This window comes from Mauremys mutica, chromosome 11, assembly GCF_020497125.1.
Source record: "Mauremys mutica isolate MM-2020 ecotype Southern chromosome 11, ASM2049712v1, whole genome shotgun sequence".
NCBI classification, from domain to species: Eukaryota; Metazoa; Chordata; order Testudines; family Geoemydidae; genus Mauremys; species Mauremys mutica.
In genome coordinates, this window is record NC_059082.1 from 9,077,071 (window position 1) to 9,091,634 (window position 14,564).

The 14,564-nt window shown below is 41.6% G+C and overlaps 1 protein-coding gene across 4 annotated transcripts in view; it reads left to right on the forward strand.

The window, feature by feature from the left end:
- Positions 1–14,564, forward strand: part of IGF1R (insulin like growth factor 1 receptor) — a 266,306-nt gene that overhangs the window by 208,256 nt on the left and 43,486 nt on the right. For all 4 annotated transcript variants that reach the window (XM_044979704.1, XM_044979705.1, XM_044979706.1 and 1 more), the window contains 3 exons: positions 8,302–8,516; positions 10,613–10,739; positions 12,852–13,090. In XM_044979704.1, coding sequence (XP_044835639.1) covers positions 8,302–8,516; positions 10,613–10,739; positions 12,852–13,090 — 581 coding nt within the window. The remainder of the gene's footprint in view (positions 1–8,301; positions 8,517–10,612; positions 10,740–12,851; positions 13,091–14,564) is intronic.

Sequence of the window (14,564 nt, forward strand, 5' to 3'; positions counted from 1 at the left end):
GTCTCCTACTGAACAACCATTGTACAATCATTCATTTGATCCTCTAGCATGCAAATAGTTGGATGAAGATTTTAAATATGTATTATGGTAGCCCTGCTAGCTGCTTTCTCTTGTAGAGAGATTTTTTTAGGGAGATGTACTTTGGTAAGCATCATTTTCTGTTATATTAGACATGTTCTGTTTTTTGATGCTCTAGTGCATTCAGAAATGAACGTTTCCAGAAGTCATTGCTCTTTTGGCATTGCAGTTTGTTAGTGTTGTATCCTTAACAGAGGTCTATGAGATGTCAATTGGAAGAAGATAACAGGTCACTAACTGCAAGATAAGGGAGTGCGGCTGAAACTAGTATGTGTAGCAGGAAACTGCACATAAGTGAGCCAGCCTCAAAATACTAACGTGAAACTAATTCTCCTTATCTAGAGCCAGAGAAACACAATATGAGCCGCTAAAGTAATCATGAGCCACTGAAATGTTTGCTGATAAACATTGTGGATTTGTCCTAATTCTGTAATATTCTGTGTAATATGCTTTTAATAGCACGTCATGTAATTGCTACCTAAAACACCACCTATCATCCTCACCCCTGGAGGTAGGTGCTGAAAGAGCAAAGGTAGGTTTAGCTCCTGCAAAACTTTAGTCTGAGATGCTTAAGTGGGGGGATGATCTTCTGGGAAATTGCTGCGCTCCCTTTCTCTCCCCAAATTAACTTCCCAAGTTCAAAAGAACACTCTGGAGAAGAAATGAGCCATCGTCGCTAATGAGAGATCCAATAAAATAAGAATTTTGGAAAATCATTTAGGAAAAGGTGGTGGGAAGGTCATGGGAAAGGTTGTGTGCCTCTGATTTATCTGCCTTGACAGGATAAAGTTACAGCATAAGGGATTCTTCACAGCCTCCCTCTCTTTCTCAGGCTACTCTTTGGTCAGTCTTAAATTCTTAAAATTCCACCATCTGACAGAGCAAGTTAAAGGGCAGCTCTTCATTCTGCACTTGAAAAGCACACTGTCTTTTTCAATAAGAACATTTGGCTCTTTGGAAAAACATGTTTCTAATTGCAAATCCAAGAGGCTTGTCACTTTGCCTAGAACAAGGCTCTTTCAGCTACTTATGATGTGGCATACTCAAGCAGATACTCCAATTATAAATTTGTTTTTGCTTTCTTTTAGTAAGTAAGTTCAGTAGTAATTATGTTTATGGAATCTCGTATGTCAGCAAGCATAACTGATAAGAAAGAAACAGCAGTGCTATGATTCAGGTTTTAATAATTCTGTTTGCTTGATTCCACAATGGAAAAACAAACAGTGAAACTTAGAAAAGAGGAAAATAGGGGTGCATGTGGGAAGCAAAATCCATGCTAAGGAATTATTGCAATTGCATGCTGCTTGGGTCAGGAACAGTCTTCCTCTGTGTTTGGAATGTACTTACACATTTGGGGCACTGTCACAATTTGAAAGATAATTTTTCAAAAACATTCAGCGTAAGGCAGACACCTCGCATGAAAATTTCAGCCCAAACAGCTAGTTGGGCAACGTTATAAGCAACTGAAAACAGGGTCTTAAAATGGGAGTTGTTAGGCTGCCCTAACTATAGCAGCTGCTGCCAGCACTGCATATAATACATACAAACAATTATATTGAAAAAACTTTAAGGTTGCAAAGTGAAGCCCTTTTATTTTTGTTCCCTCGCTCTCATGGTTGCCTGTGCAACCTTAATTTGGCCCCCTTGCGCTGAGGTAAGATGCATTATGATACAGTCTTTAATTACATGACCACAGCCTCTTTTTTTCTCCACAGGACCCCTCCCTCATTCTGTGCTGAGGGAAAAAAGGCAGCTGTTCAAATTTTTATCCTTGTCATTCAGTTTGTAAACCCTGCTTTTTTTCCCTCATCATCATGCAAAGTTTGCCATTATTCATTTCCTCATATTTTTTTCTCTAAGGGTGCCTGTCACCCTCGTATCTGAGTGCCTCATAAGCAGTGAATTTACCTCTGCTGCACGATATGAGCATTATTATTCACATATAACCAATGGGGAAGCGGAAACAGACTTGCCTGAGGCAGCATAGTGAATCTGTAGCAGAGCCGGGATTCGGTCTCTGAATTTAGAAAACGAGGAATGCACAGTTAGTGGCCACCTGTCAAAATTAATGGTGTAAATGAGTTGGTTAGCATCACACAGGAAGCCTCTGACTGAGAGGGTTAGAACCGAGTTCTCCATTATAGCCTTCATGTGCCTTAACCACCAGATTATCCTTTTGTCCTCTGCCACATTCACTGCACACCTTCCAGAGTGGGTCCTGGGCTCCCTGCCTGCCTCTCACCCCTGGCCCTCTGGAACTCGTTATCGGGCCCTTGCTCCATGCACCTCCCTGGCCGCCTCACTCATCTGAATGCCATCCAGCCTGTCCACCTCTGAACCATGCCTAGGAAACATCTGTAGGTGTTCAAGCTTCACGCCATCCACTCCCTCGTCACCTGCCCTATCACCAGGTAGCTGGACCTGTTGCCACCTAAGGAGGGCAAGGAATGCTGGTAGGGCAGGATATAATCCACTCTGGTCCCCCAGCTTGTTGGGTATATTAGTTGACGGTTCCTTCATGGAGCCGGGAGCACAGGCATTTACTTTGTGAACTGCACCAACTCTCCCAACATCTATCTTTTTTGCAGTGAGAGAGAGACCCTGGTACACATCTAGGTAGAGTGTGTCAGGCTACAACCCCTCTTCCAGAACCTCTTACTGAGGTTCTGGCTTCACTTTTCCCTGCACTTCCTGGTATTGGCACACCTCTCCCATGGCCCCACAAAGTCACAGAACCTCCTTGTGGAGCTGGCCAAGATGGCCATCCAACACACCAGAAGGAGGAAGTTGGATTCGGGGGAGGGAACTCTGCAAAAGCAGGGACTTATTTCTATTGCTTGTTCAGTCACCTCCTAGCAGAGTTCCTCTGAGTCCACTGACTTCAGATGCCTTTGAGGAGCAGTGGATGCTGTTGGGGGTTCTCTGCTCAGTGTCCCCATCTGGTCACCTGATTTTCGCCTTCTGACTTCCACACCTGCCCCTGTTTTTTTTTTTCATTTGTTGTCCCCCACAAATACTTGTGGCCTGGGTTCACTAGTCCCCCCCCCCCCCCTTGGTGAAGGGGGAGGCCGTTAGCGGTGGGTGGGCTTACGCCTGCTGTCTCTTGGCACTACAATAGGTACACACCTTTCAGCTTCTGCCACAAATGAAGAAAAAGTCCTACAAATTGTCCCATATACGGCACTGCTCTAATTCATTCCCTTAGCACTGTTGATCCTGTGCACTAATGAGACAGGTCCTGTGGACAGAATTGTATGTGACCATGTCATTAAAGACTGTGTCATACTACTTATGTCCAAGGGACTGAATTAAGGTTACAAAGGCAACTGAAATTCTTTTCCTCACTTGGCTTTCCAACTTAAGATTCTTTGATCATAGTTTTTTTGTAGGTCATTTCAAAGGTAAAAATAAATTCTATGGGCAGCTGTAACAGCTCCCCCATCATGCCTCATTAGTAGAATTTGAACCCCGAACCTTCAGCTTGAGCTACAGGACTAACCACATAAATTGACATCGGTTATCTCAGTGGTAGGGAATGAGCTACCCAGGGCCCTGTGCTGAGTTCGGGGGGAACCTGCTCCCTGGGGTTTTTGTTGGGAGCCCAGCCTGGTGCACTTTCGTCCAATGTCATTTATCTTTCTTCTGTAGGGATGAGGGGGCGAGCAGTGCAATCTCCTTTTGTCGACTCTGGCCTCTTTTCCCCTAAAAGCTACAATCCAGGGCGCCAATTGCAATGTGGCTTGTGTGTTGTAGACTCTTGTCAGCTTAGAAATGGACACTAAGCAGTTCATTTTTCTTAGACTGCCGAATAGCCATTAGGTAACTTTCAATCAGTGCCAGGTTAGCTGAACTGGCTACAGTCATCTAGAGGTGAAAGTTGCATTTACCACTTAACATTATATTAAACTTCAAAATGAAACTGCCTGGCCCATTGCACTACATCCGAATACATTCATGCCATGGAAGAAGGGGTGTTCCTACCATTTACAGGTCAGTGGGAAAGCTGTGACACAGAAAAAAATTATGGCTCCTCTAGGGGTCGTTTCTCCTCTTTGTTTTTGTTTAAAGGACGTTATGAAGAAACTGAAGCTTTCTCAGAGACTTCTACCAATAAGTGACCCTTCAAAAGGGAGGTAGAGAACTTGTGCAATGGGGCATGACAGATTGAATTTACATATGGGCTCAAGTGCCCCTCTGATTCCCCGGCTAGTTAGGGGAGAGCAAAACACCCCAAAGACGGCCATTGGGTAAAGTGGTGCCATGGCACATTGCATCCAAACCCACACTTTAAATTAAACACAATGAAGCAAAATCTCTCGTTTCTTCCCTTATGTATTTTCCAACAGAGACTTGGTTATTGGTAGAGCTGCTTCTAGCCCATCTACAGTGTACAGATTTACAGCCGTGCTGCATAACGAAGAGTCTGTTGGTGCTTTCATTATAAACCCCATTTTTCTGTTTGAAAGTCCCATCAAGCAGATACTGTAGAAATAAAGGAGAATGTACCAGTATTGTTGTAATATTGGTTATTTGCTGATTTCAGAAGTTTTATTATGCCGTGGCTTGTTGGGGGAAACATTCTAAAATAATGGGAGAGTTTTTTATTTAAATTTGAATGGCTTGTAAACCAGTTTAAAAATGTCTATCTTCGGATGATGCCTTTTATATGCTATTCCATAATGTATTTGTTCGTTTGTTCTGCAATATTTCTATTGTGGTGGTACCTAAAACCCCTAGTCAGGGATCTGGGCCCCAGTGTGGCTGGCACTGTCTGGACACAGAGACACACACCCTCCATGCTCGTGCGCGTGTCACATTAAAAGACAGTCCTCGCCTCAAAATACTCTAGTCTCTTTTTAAAAAGCAAACCAAAAATATTCTAAGGATTAGTCTGCTCTCCTGCTAATGTTTATAAGCAACTTTTCCCGCAAGGGATAAAGTGATTGGCCCGCTCTATGGGGACAGTGGTGACGCTGATGAGAGAGTGTGAAGCTCCTCCCACCCCTCGTTCCCTTCTCTCCCTCATTGGCTGTGATAAGCGAGCTAAAGAGCTTTTTGCCCATCCTAGCCCTGGTTGCTGCAGTACCTTCTTCTCTGGGCCTCCCCAGAGGGCTTCTCTTCTGGTCTCTGCCGGTCAGATTCTGTAGCTGGGTCTTCCCTCTGCAGTCAACTCCCAGACTGCTGGCTTGAGCCTGCTGCTCGCACACACTGCACTGGCCCTTTGTCTGCCAGTCCTTGTTCCTATCCTGTGGAGGTCACTTGCCTTTCCTGGTCATTCTGAATCGCACGTTGCCCTCTCTTAGCAATAGGCTGACCTGGGTTCTTGCCTCTCCCAGAATGAACTGTAGCTCTATCCTTTTCTTCCAGGTCATCCTAAAAAGGAAGGCGGGGGATGCCCAGTAATGATCAGCAGAATTGCTGCCGCATTTTTGTTACAGGAACCGTTATAAATTTCAGTGCAGATGTATGTAGCACTGCGAATGTCCCATTGTGGCTGCGGGAGCTATATAAATATGGAAAATGTGTGTTTTTAAAAACTCAGCCAGTAGTTGCCCAGATATCAGTGTGTCCTATGCTTTAAGGTTGCACATAAGCTGTGTGATGACACTACCATGTGGGTGCTGCAGAGGATATGAACATCTGTTCACGTTCTTTGTCCTGCCACAAAAATTGGGCCTTTAAGGTCCACAGGCTTCTGCTCATAGGTTTAGACTGTCCTCCTTCAGGCCCCAACCTCCTCTCTTTCGGTTAGTTTCTATCTCAATAGCTGTTCGGCAGAAGTTTGTTTTCCTGTTGAGTGTTTTATTCTTTCCATGCTATCTTCCTTGGCATCCTGACATTTTCCCCCCCACAGCTGTAAAGGCCAAAGTCTGATATAATTGTTACTTATAACTTGTATCTCCAGAACCCTGAGTGTGCTTTTAGCCCTCTGCGGCATCTTTTCTGTTTCTGCAATGGTTTACCTATCCTGTGATTGGACTTGTATGCAGTATTTCAAATGTGGTTTCACTGGTGCCTCAGATGGTGCCAGAATAGCTTCTACTAATTTATACTTGCCATGTATATATACATCCGTAGAACTTGTTTGCCTTAAACTGCTACTCGGACTTGTGCAGATGGTTTTAACATACTATCCACTTTTAGTCCTAACTCTTTTTTGACCTCTTTGCAGTAGTCTGAAGTACCAACGAGAATGCTTGACTTCGTCCAGTCACTTGATTGTCTTGAAAACTTAGTCATGCCTCTTTAAAATAAGAAATGCCATATTTCGCTCTGGTATTTCTAACACAAAGTGATAGGAGGCATTCAATTAAACCTCTTGGATTAAAACCTGTTGTAATAACCTTGAAGGCCTTTTATTGTACTAGCTGCATCTAATCTGAGTCCTGCTTTAGGGCCTTCTTTAAAAAAAAAACCAACCTCATCTGCCGTCTTTTATTCCCATGGCTATTGATGATGCACGTTTCATCTCATTAAAGATGTTCAGGAAGTTGCAAGCGTAGTTTTTGCTCATTGACTGCAGAGAGATAATAATGTCTGAACCATCCACAGTCTCTCAGTACACATGGTGAGATCCAAGTGCAGTTTTGCGTAATGCTTGTAGAAGATGTTCTCTTGGTGAAATTTAACTCGCACGTATGCTCCATCTTCAACTGTATTAGTCAACAAAAAGCAGGTGTACTCACTGCTCAACCCAAAGCAGTGTCAGATGTATTTGTTTTGTTAGAAATAAAGTACTAGATATTTGGGGACACTTGGAAGCAGGAGGAGCAGGCTGTTCTTGTTTTGGTATAGCACTGTAAGTGCACTCAGCACTTGGCACTAAGAAGAAAACACAAAGGAGAGAACTGCAATCCTGTCCCAAAGAAATTGCAGCCCCAATAAACAAACGATTCCATTCTCTGGCTGATTCATTGGGTATTCTGAGGTGTCATTGTTGTGTAACATGGGAGGAAACAATACTGAAGGAAAACTATAAATGATGGTGTTGATTTGCTATCAAACCCATGGTAAGTCTGTTACTATCCTGCAGAAACTCTTACTGATGTTGCATAATGTGTTGAGAAAAAAGAAATTTTGACTCCATTGATAGGGACACACCAGTGCAAAACAGGGCTTGCACAAATCACAAGGTTGTAGTGTCTTTATATTAGGGGTTTTCATCAGTGTAGTTAACATGGCTGCAGATTTCCCTAATATTACAATAATCATTTAGACATGCCCTTAATTCCCTCTCCAGTCCCTTCCTTTCCCAACCTCAAAATGAAAATGCTTCTGTAGGGTCTTTTCTGCCATGGAAACTTGAAGTGCTCTGGTCTGTATCCATCTTGCCATTTCAGCCCAATGTGGAATTTACAGAAGTAACTTGCATCGCTGTTCATCACAGTTAAGGTGTACATGTAACTCCACTCGTGCAGTGAGAGAATAGACCCCCATTGTCTGTTAGAAAGTGGCTGCAGCAGGTGATCAGATTGTGATAGTTCAGAGCTTTAAAGCAGTGAAGGTTTGTGCTGTCCTCACATAGTCACATAAGTGTGACTATTTATTACCAGACAGTAATGTACGAGAGGCAGAATACTTGGTGGAGCATACGTAATACTTTGTATTGGACCAACAGATAAATTACAACACACTGTCTTTCGGGCAAAGAAAACTCCTCTTTCAGCTCATGTAACACAATTTAGTAACACAAGAAAGGATGCAGCATTCTCTACCTTTCCATATTATCTTGATGACCTAAAGTACAGCACACGTTTTCTGCTATACAATATGCAAGGCTGTCAAATCTCATTAGCAGTTAACGTGGAAAATATATTAGAGATCTCTTTCAAAGGAACATGGATTGAATGTTGTATGTCAAGGAGTGGGACAGAAATAAAATACTGTACAACTGTGTTTTGAATAGCATCTTCCATACAAACTGCATTGTCAAACCCACACTGGAGTAAGGGAAGGCTACAACCAGTGGCAGTCTTGGAGTCCCATGTTGCAGCCATTCCCTGTCTTACCTGTGGAAAAATTCAAGGGAAACTCACTTCTTAGGGGGAAGAAGCATTTGCTCTCCTCTTTGGAGGCAGAGAGACTGAGCAGGTGTAATCAGTTCATGTCAATAGGAGGATATTTCATTTAAGAAAGAATTGCCACTGTGTTCAGCTAGTTTGGACAGGAACTACCCATGAGCTGATAGTAAAACTAACTTTGCCTTTTAAAATCTCTTTGTAGGAATTATTCTTTCTATGTGCTGGACAACCAGAATCTGCAACAACTGTGGGACTGGAACCACCACAACCTGACGATCAAAGAGGGGAAAATGTACTTTGCATTTAATCCCAAACTGTGTGTGTCTGAGATTTACCGCATGGAGGACGTGTCGGGAACCAAGGGACGGCAGAGTAAAGGAGATATAAATCCAAGAAACAATGGGGAGAGAGCCTCTTGTAAGTCAAAGATCAGAAGGGGAATTAAATAGGAGTGAGGCCTAATACAAACTTTAAAAATAAAGACAACCACCCCACAATCCCACTGAGGAATACAGAATGTAGAAGTTAGTGATTAAAAGACACATTATCCATTGTAATTCAGCCGTTCCCAAACTGCGGTCCATGGTCTACTGGTGATCTGCAGAGCTGACTGATCACATATGGATGACTATTTCCAGCTGCTAAATTACATTGATGAAGAAAATGCTTTGTTTTCCTAATACGATTTTGACAGTGATTTGCTATAGCTACGGGAACATAATTTAAAATGTCCACATTACAAAAGAGTTTGAGGACGCCCAATTCCATCGCTTTGCCACACCACAATATTTCGCAAAATAATCTTTTTTCCTTATTTGTAGTATAATCTGGTTTTTAAAATCTTCAATGATGGAGTTTCCACCACTTCCTTTGCAAGACAGATCCATGACATCATAAATATTAGGGGGGAGAGGGGATTATCTATTTAGTTTCCTGATATTGAGGAGACTGCAGAATTTTAGTGCAAAATCAGTTGCTTTATTTTCATACTTCTGGCTGGCCTCTGCTAGTGCGGATTGCTGCTTGTCAGTTGCTAGAAATATTCTTTAGAATAAATCTGCTGTGATTTGTTTCCGTGTCAAACAGAGAATAACTTGAGAGAAATATTTCCAGTTAGTTCTACAGTATTTCAGAGTTACAATGCCTTTGTGTTTTTGGGCTGTGCAGAAGCATATTCACAAAGAGCGTGATCCAAAACCCATTCAAGTCAATGGAAGTCTCCCATTTGCTTTCAGTGGTCTTTGGATCAGGCCTTTTGATTTACAAACAAATTTAAAATCCCATCTGTCCTTTAAGGATTGCAAAGAAAAGAGGGCTTACAGGCCTGGCTTTGTCCCATGGCCCATAGAGCTGATGACATGTTTTGTCTGTTAGGTTGTTTGTGGTGTTCTTGGAAATGAGTAAATTAAAGCATATCATGTTTATAAGTAAAACCCCCTTGTGCTGGACAGTGTTTACAAAACTAGGACACATACACTGCGGAATGTCTCTTTAGGCATGATGCATAAATGCAGATGGTGCAGATCCTTGTTGTGCAAAGGAAGGAGTGTGCTTACATTCAATAGACTGAGTGCTCACAGTTCTGGAGGAGTTACAGATGCACAGCCAGTCCCTACTACCATGAGGCCAGTGCCAGCCACTGCCTGTTCCTTAAAACGGTTACAAAAAGCTTTCTGACTCTCAAAAGGGAAAAAAGGAGAGAATTAACAAAAGCTAAATTGCCTTTGAAAAGATAGCAGCACCATTAGTGCCAGCGTACATGAGGGTGAAAACCTCTTTATTTTTCAGAGTTCTACTAAGATGTTAAAACTCACTCACAATTGACACTTAACACACAAGTTCTCGGTCCAAGAATTAAGTTTTTAAAACGGTTTTGTTTCAGGACTGGATGCCTGTTCATCTCTAAGTTGCTGGCTCAGATCCAGCCCAGTGTAGTATAGCGACTGGAAGCTGCTGCCATCAAACGGCTGTGCTGTATATGAAATGAGTTTAATCATTCTCAATCCGGCACCTAATCAATAGGAATGCAAAAACCGCTATTGCAGTTGCCAGGGGCTGCATGGGCCATAGAAGCTGATCTTTCCTTTTACCCCAGAGTGCGCTCACTTAAACTCAGTGCTTAAATTTATAAGCAGAATAGAAGACGGAAGCTTGTAGCATTAACTGTACTGGTCCTGTAGATAAACAGGACTTCTATTCACAGAGAGAATCCTGAGCACCTTTTCCCAGCATTCTAACCACACACTTTAAAATGTTTTATTTTTAAGAAATAAATGTACGTGTTTCCACGTATCCTAATGTTACTGAACCCTCACTAAGTGCTTTGGAATAAATAGAACATATGTAGCAACTAGTAGGTTCCTGCAGTACAGTGGTGCTGAGTGCTGTTGAGGCCCCTAAACTACATAATACTGAGGCACACAGTTTTAAGAAACACAACAAAACCCAATAACAAAGTTGTGAATTGAACTAATTTTGCCGTGGTTACTGACTGTCATTTGTTTATGCTGTAGGCGAAAGCCACATTCTGAATTTTGTCTCCAACACCACCCTGAAGAACCGGATTAAGCTCACCTGGGAGCGGTATCGCCCTCCGGATTACAGAGATCTTATTAGCTTCACTGTTTACTACAAAGAGGCGTGAGTATACGTGTTCTGAGACTAATGATGTCATTCAGGAAATAACAGGCACAGTGGGTAGGATTTCTCTCTTGACCGTTGTGTTTATTGGCTGAATAAAGAATAAAGTGAGTCAGCAAAGTCCCTTGGGCAATTCTTATTCTGTGCAGAGTACTCACTTTGTTCTCGAGTGCGCCTTTCTTACAAGGTTCTGTTTTGATACTATGCACTATCCCAAAGTGCCTGCTAACGTAGAGGTGTTTAGGACCTGTTTTCAGGACACTTTCTCATTTAAAAAACCCCAAGTGATATAAAATGCTTGCCTATTTTCTGGGTGCTTTTCTGTGTTTATTGGAATCTCCAAATAATATATGTGCTTTTATGCCAATTAGCTCTTTCTCCTCCCAGCCATGACATTGGCTAGGCAGCAGCATGGATCGGGACACACCCACCCACCCCCTTTGTATTGGAGATGGGCCTGAACCAGAGCTGAAATCCGAATGTCTCTGTCCCCCTGTGCTCCAGTGTTTTTGGGAAATGTTTTGATCCAAACAGTGACTTGGGCTCAATTCTCTTTCTCCTTCATATTCAAATATTTTTCTGACTCGTGTTCCCATGTTATCTGTCACTAAGTAGCTTTTCTAAAGAGGACCTATTGCCAGTGTCCACACTGACCAGCAATTCTTGGTACATCAACCACCAATAAAGGGTCTAACCCTACCTTTTTGTAGTCCTTTCCCTACTCGATTATATCTCTAATCTCAGACCAGGTTTCCTCTCTGCTGTCCAGAGCTGTTTCACAGTCTCTGTGGAAGTAATAGTTAGAGTGAGCAAGAAACACTTCCAACCAGAAACATAATAAATCAGTCAGCTGCATTGAGATTCTGCTTTGAGAAGAGAGAGCTGTAACAGAGACAGAGCCTGGTGAGCAGGCTGATTGCTTCAACATCCTGGAGCCGAGTTGTGAGCAAATGAAGCAAGAATTCTATTAATACCACAATATGAGTCTATAACATGGTATGCCTTCAGTATTGACATGTCCGTGCTAAATAGTCATTAAATAAAAGTAATACCTTTGTATATAGTTGTACCAATAATACAATTTAAATTTAATCAACTGTACAAATTACAGGTCCAAACTTGGTTGTTTTCCTATGTCAAGAACTAAAGCAGCCAGAAGGCTACTGAGCTACTAGTCAATGTGTAGCAAAATCTGGATTCTTGCGGCTAACGTTCAATCACTGCCCATAATTATTCTGAGTCGCATCTGTTTAATTTGAGCCCAGATAACCTGTGAATATAAAGTCAGAAACATTTCACTCTCTGCTTTTGAAAGTAAGATAGGGCAATGGAGTCGGCGTCCTTAGAACAAGTCTTGTTTATGTTTTAATTGACACAGTAATCTACAGCTATGTAACCAAACACATTTATATTGAGTACAAGGAGTTTCCCTTTGTACCTACATGTGAATGTGATTGCTTCTTATGGTTTATCACCACTACCACAAGACAATAACAAACTGGCAATTTTTTGTTTTATGGTTCGTTGTATTTATATAAGAAGAAATAAGGGCTTTTTATTATTCCATTATATGGGGAAGGGATTATTTGTTTGGCATAGTCTACCCATTGTATAATGCTAGGTACCCTTATGGAGCTCTATAAATAATAAATTAATACCTCAGCAGGTTTCTTCTCTCCAACGCTTATTGGCCTATCGCTGAAGGTCTGTTTCTGTTTCTCTCTGCTGACAACAGTTACACGTTATCTCTCCTTTGGCAGGGAGTGGTTGAATTGAAGATGTTTGTTCATACTGATAAATTAGGCAATAGCTTTCCTTTTGTGGGAAGGGAAAGTAAGCCATGAGTACCTATTTCCCTCAGTTTCCTGACATCTCAGTAACTACAGAGGCTAAATCCTGTAGCTAAATCTGAACTCCCTAGTTTTATAGCAGTTGGAAATAAAAGACAAATCTAGGCTTTGGGATTCTCTTTTATTCTTCTATAAAAAAAACGAATAATTTTTTTATTAGTTTCATTGGACAAAGGCTGATGTGAGATTCCCCCGTAAAAGTTTGAGTGTTTTTAAGAGGAAGTAAAAGTACAATCAGTGCCATTTTCTTTTAATATTTCAGACCATTCAAGAATGTGACAGAGTATGATGGGCAAGATGCTTGTGGTTCTAATAGCTGGAACATGGTGGATGTTGATCTGCCCCCAAACAAAGAGAACAACCCTGGGATTTTACTGCAGGGACTGAAACCTTGGACTCAATATGCCATTTATGTCAAGGCTGTTACTCTCACAATGATGGAGAATCATCACATCCATGGAGCAAAGAGTGAAATAGTCTATATACGCACCAATGCTGCAGGTAAGGCCTGTGATGCATGACACTGCAAAGGTATCATAGGCTGGGCTTTCACCCACTCAGATGGGTCTTTAAAGCTGCACGTGTAATTTATTAGCCCTGGACTGTGGAAAAAACTAAGTGCATTGGAAAACATGAACAACTTTAAATGCTTGATACTCAGGAAATCCATTAGAGGGGCCCAGTGCAGTTTAAATATATTGCAGTCTCAGTTAAGGTCACTTGTAATATTCCTCCCAGAAAACATTGCAATGAGGGCAGACAAGGGTCTGTTTGTCAGCTATACGGACAGGAACACAGGGTGTACTTGCCTTTAAGTCATAATGCTGACCACTACAACACAACATCAGGTGAACGTGTTTGATTGAGCTCTACCTTTTGACCACAAATAGCTTCCAAAATGAGTGGGACATTTAAATAGCCTGGCATCAAAGATGAATTATTAAAAAAAAAAAAATAGCGTGATAAGGTAATTTCTGAAACAAAAGATGGGAGAAGCTCAGGTACCCAAATACTACAGTGAGGTGCATAGGATAAAAGTTGGCTGTTACTTTTATCCTATGCACCTTGGCTGCCTTTTGAATAGACCATAGTTTTGAGATCTACAAACACGTTGCTTTTAAATGTTTGATTTTTGGAAGGCACTGAACATCAGGTCATCTTGTCTACCTGTTAGTCTCAGCTGTGTTCCAAATTGTTATATTTCAAATGTGTGTAACCCTATGTGCATTGTTATAGGATTTGAAGTCTCTTTTTTGCCCTATATCTTATAAAGCAATTGGGATTTTGCTCTTATTTTAAAGCTCTTGGTTTCCTAGTGCATGCCTTGGAGCAAGCATTGGAGACCTTAAGCTGTAGAGATCCTCAAGATGATGGTGCTGCATTGGTGAAAAGGGCTCTTGCACTATCGATAAGGAGCCTCTTTCACCATTTGTCTGTTGAAATGTGTGAGGGCAAGAGAGAGAAATTTGAGAGATGGACATGTTTTTCAACCTTGAATTCAACAAGTCTCTGGCAACGCTGAGTGAGACGACTCAACTTTTTGTTTGCTCAAATTCAGGAGAAAACCCACCCTATATATTTTGAGGGTTTTTTCAATGTATTCTACACAAATGCTAGCTGAGAACAGCCACCATTATTCATATAACATAATAGCAAACATACAAGATGTGTCTATTTTCAGGGTGTGAATTAAACAAGGAGAGAATTACGTCAAATAATTCAAAATTTTGCTAAGTGTGAGTTGCCTGTCCAAGACCATATAAACTCTCTAAAATATTTAGAGGTGGGAAGTCCAGTTAGAACCTCACTCTCATCAGACCTCTCAAGAAATGTCTGTGTATGTTTTTGGATATTATTTCGTATGGAAATTCATCACACAGGGTTTGCTGCTGTTGTTTGTTTACTCCACGCCCCTACATTTCTCTCTCTCAACATAATGCCATTCATAATTTCCCAGATTGGCATTCTAAATTTT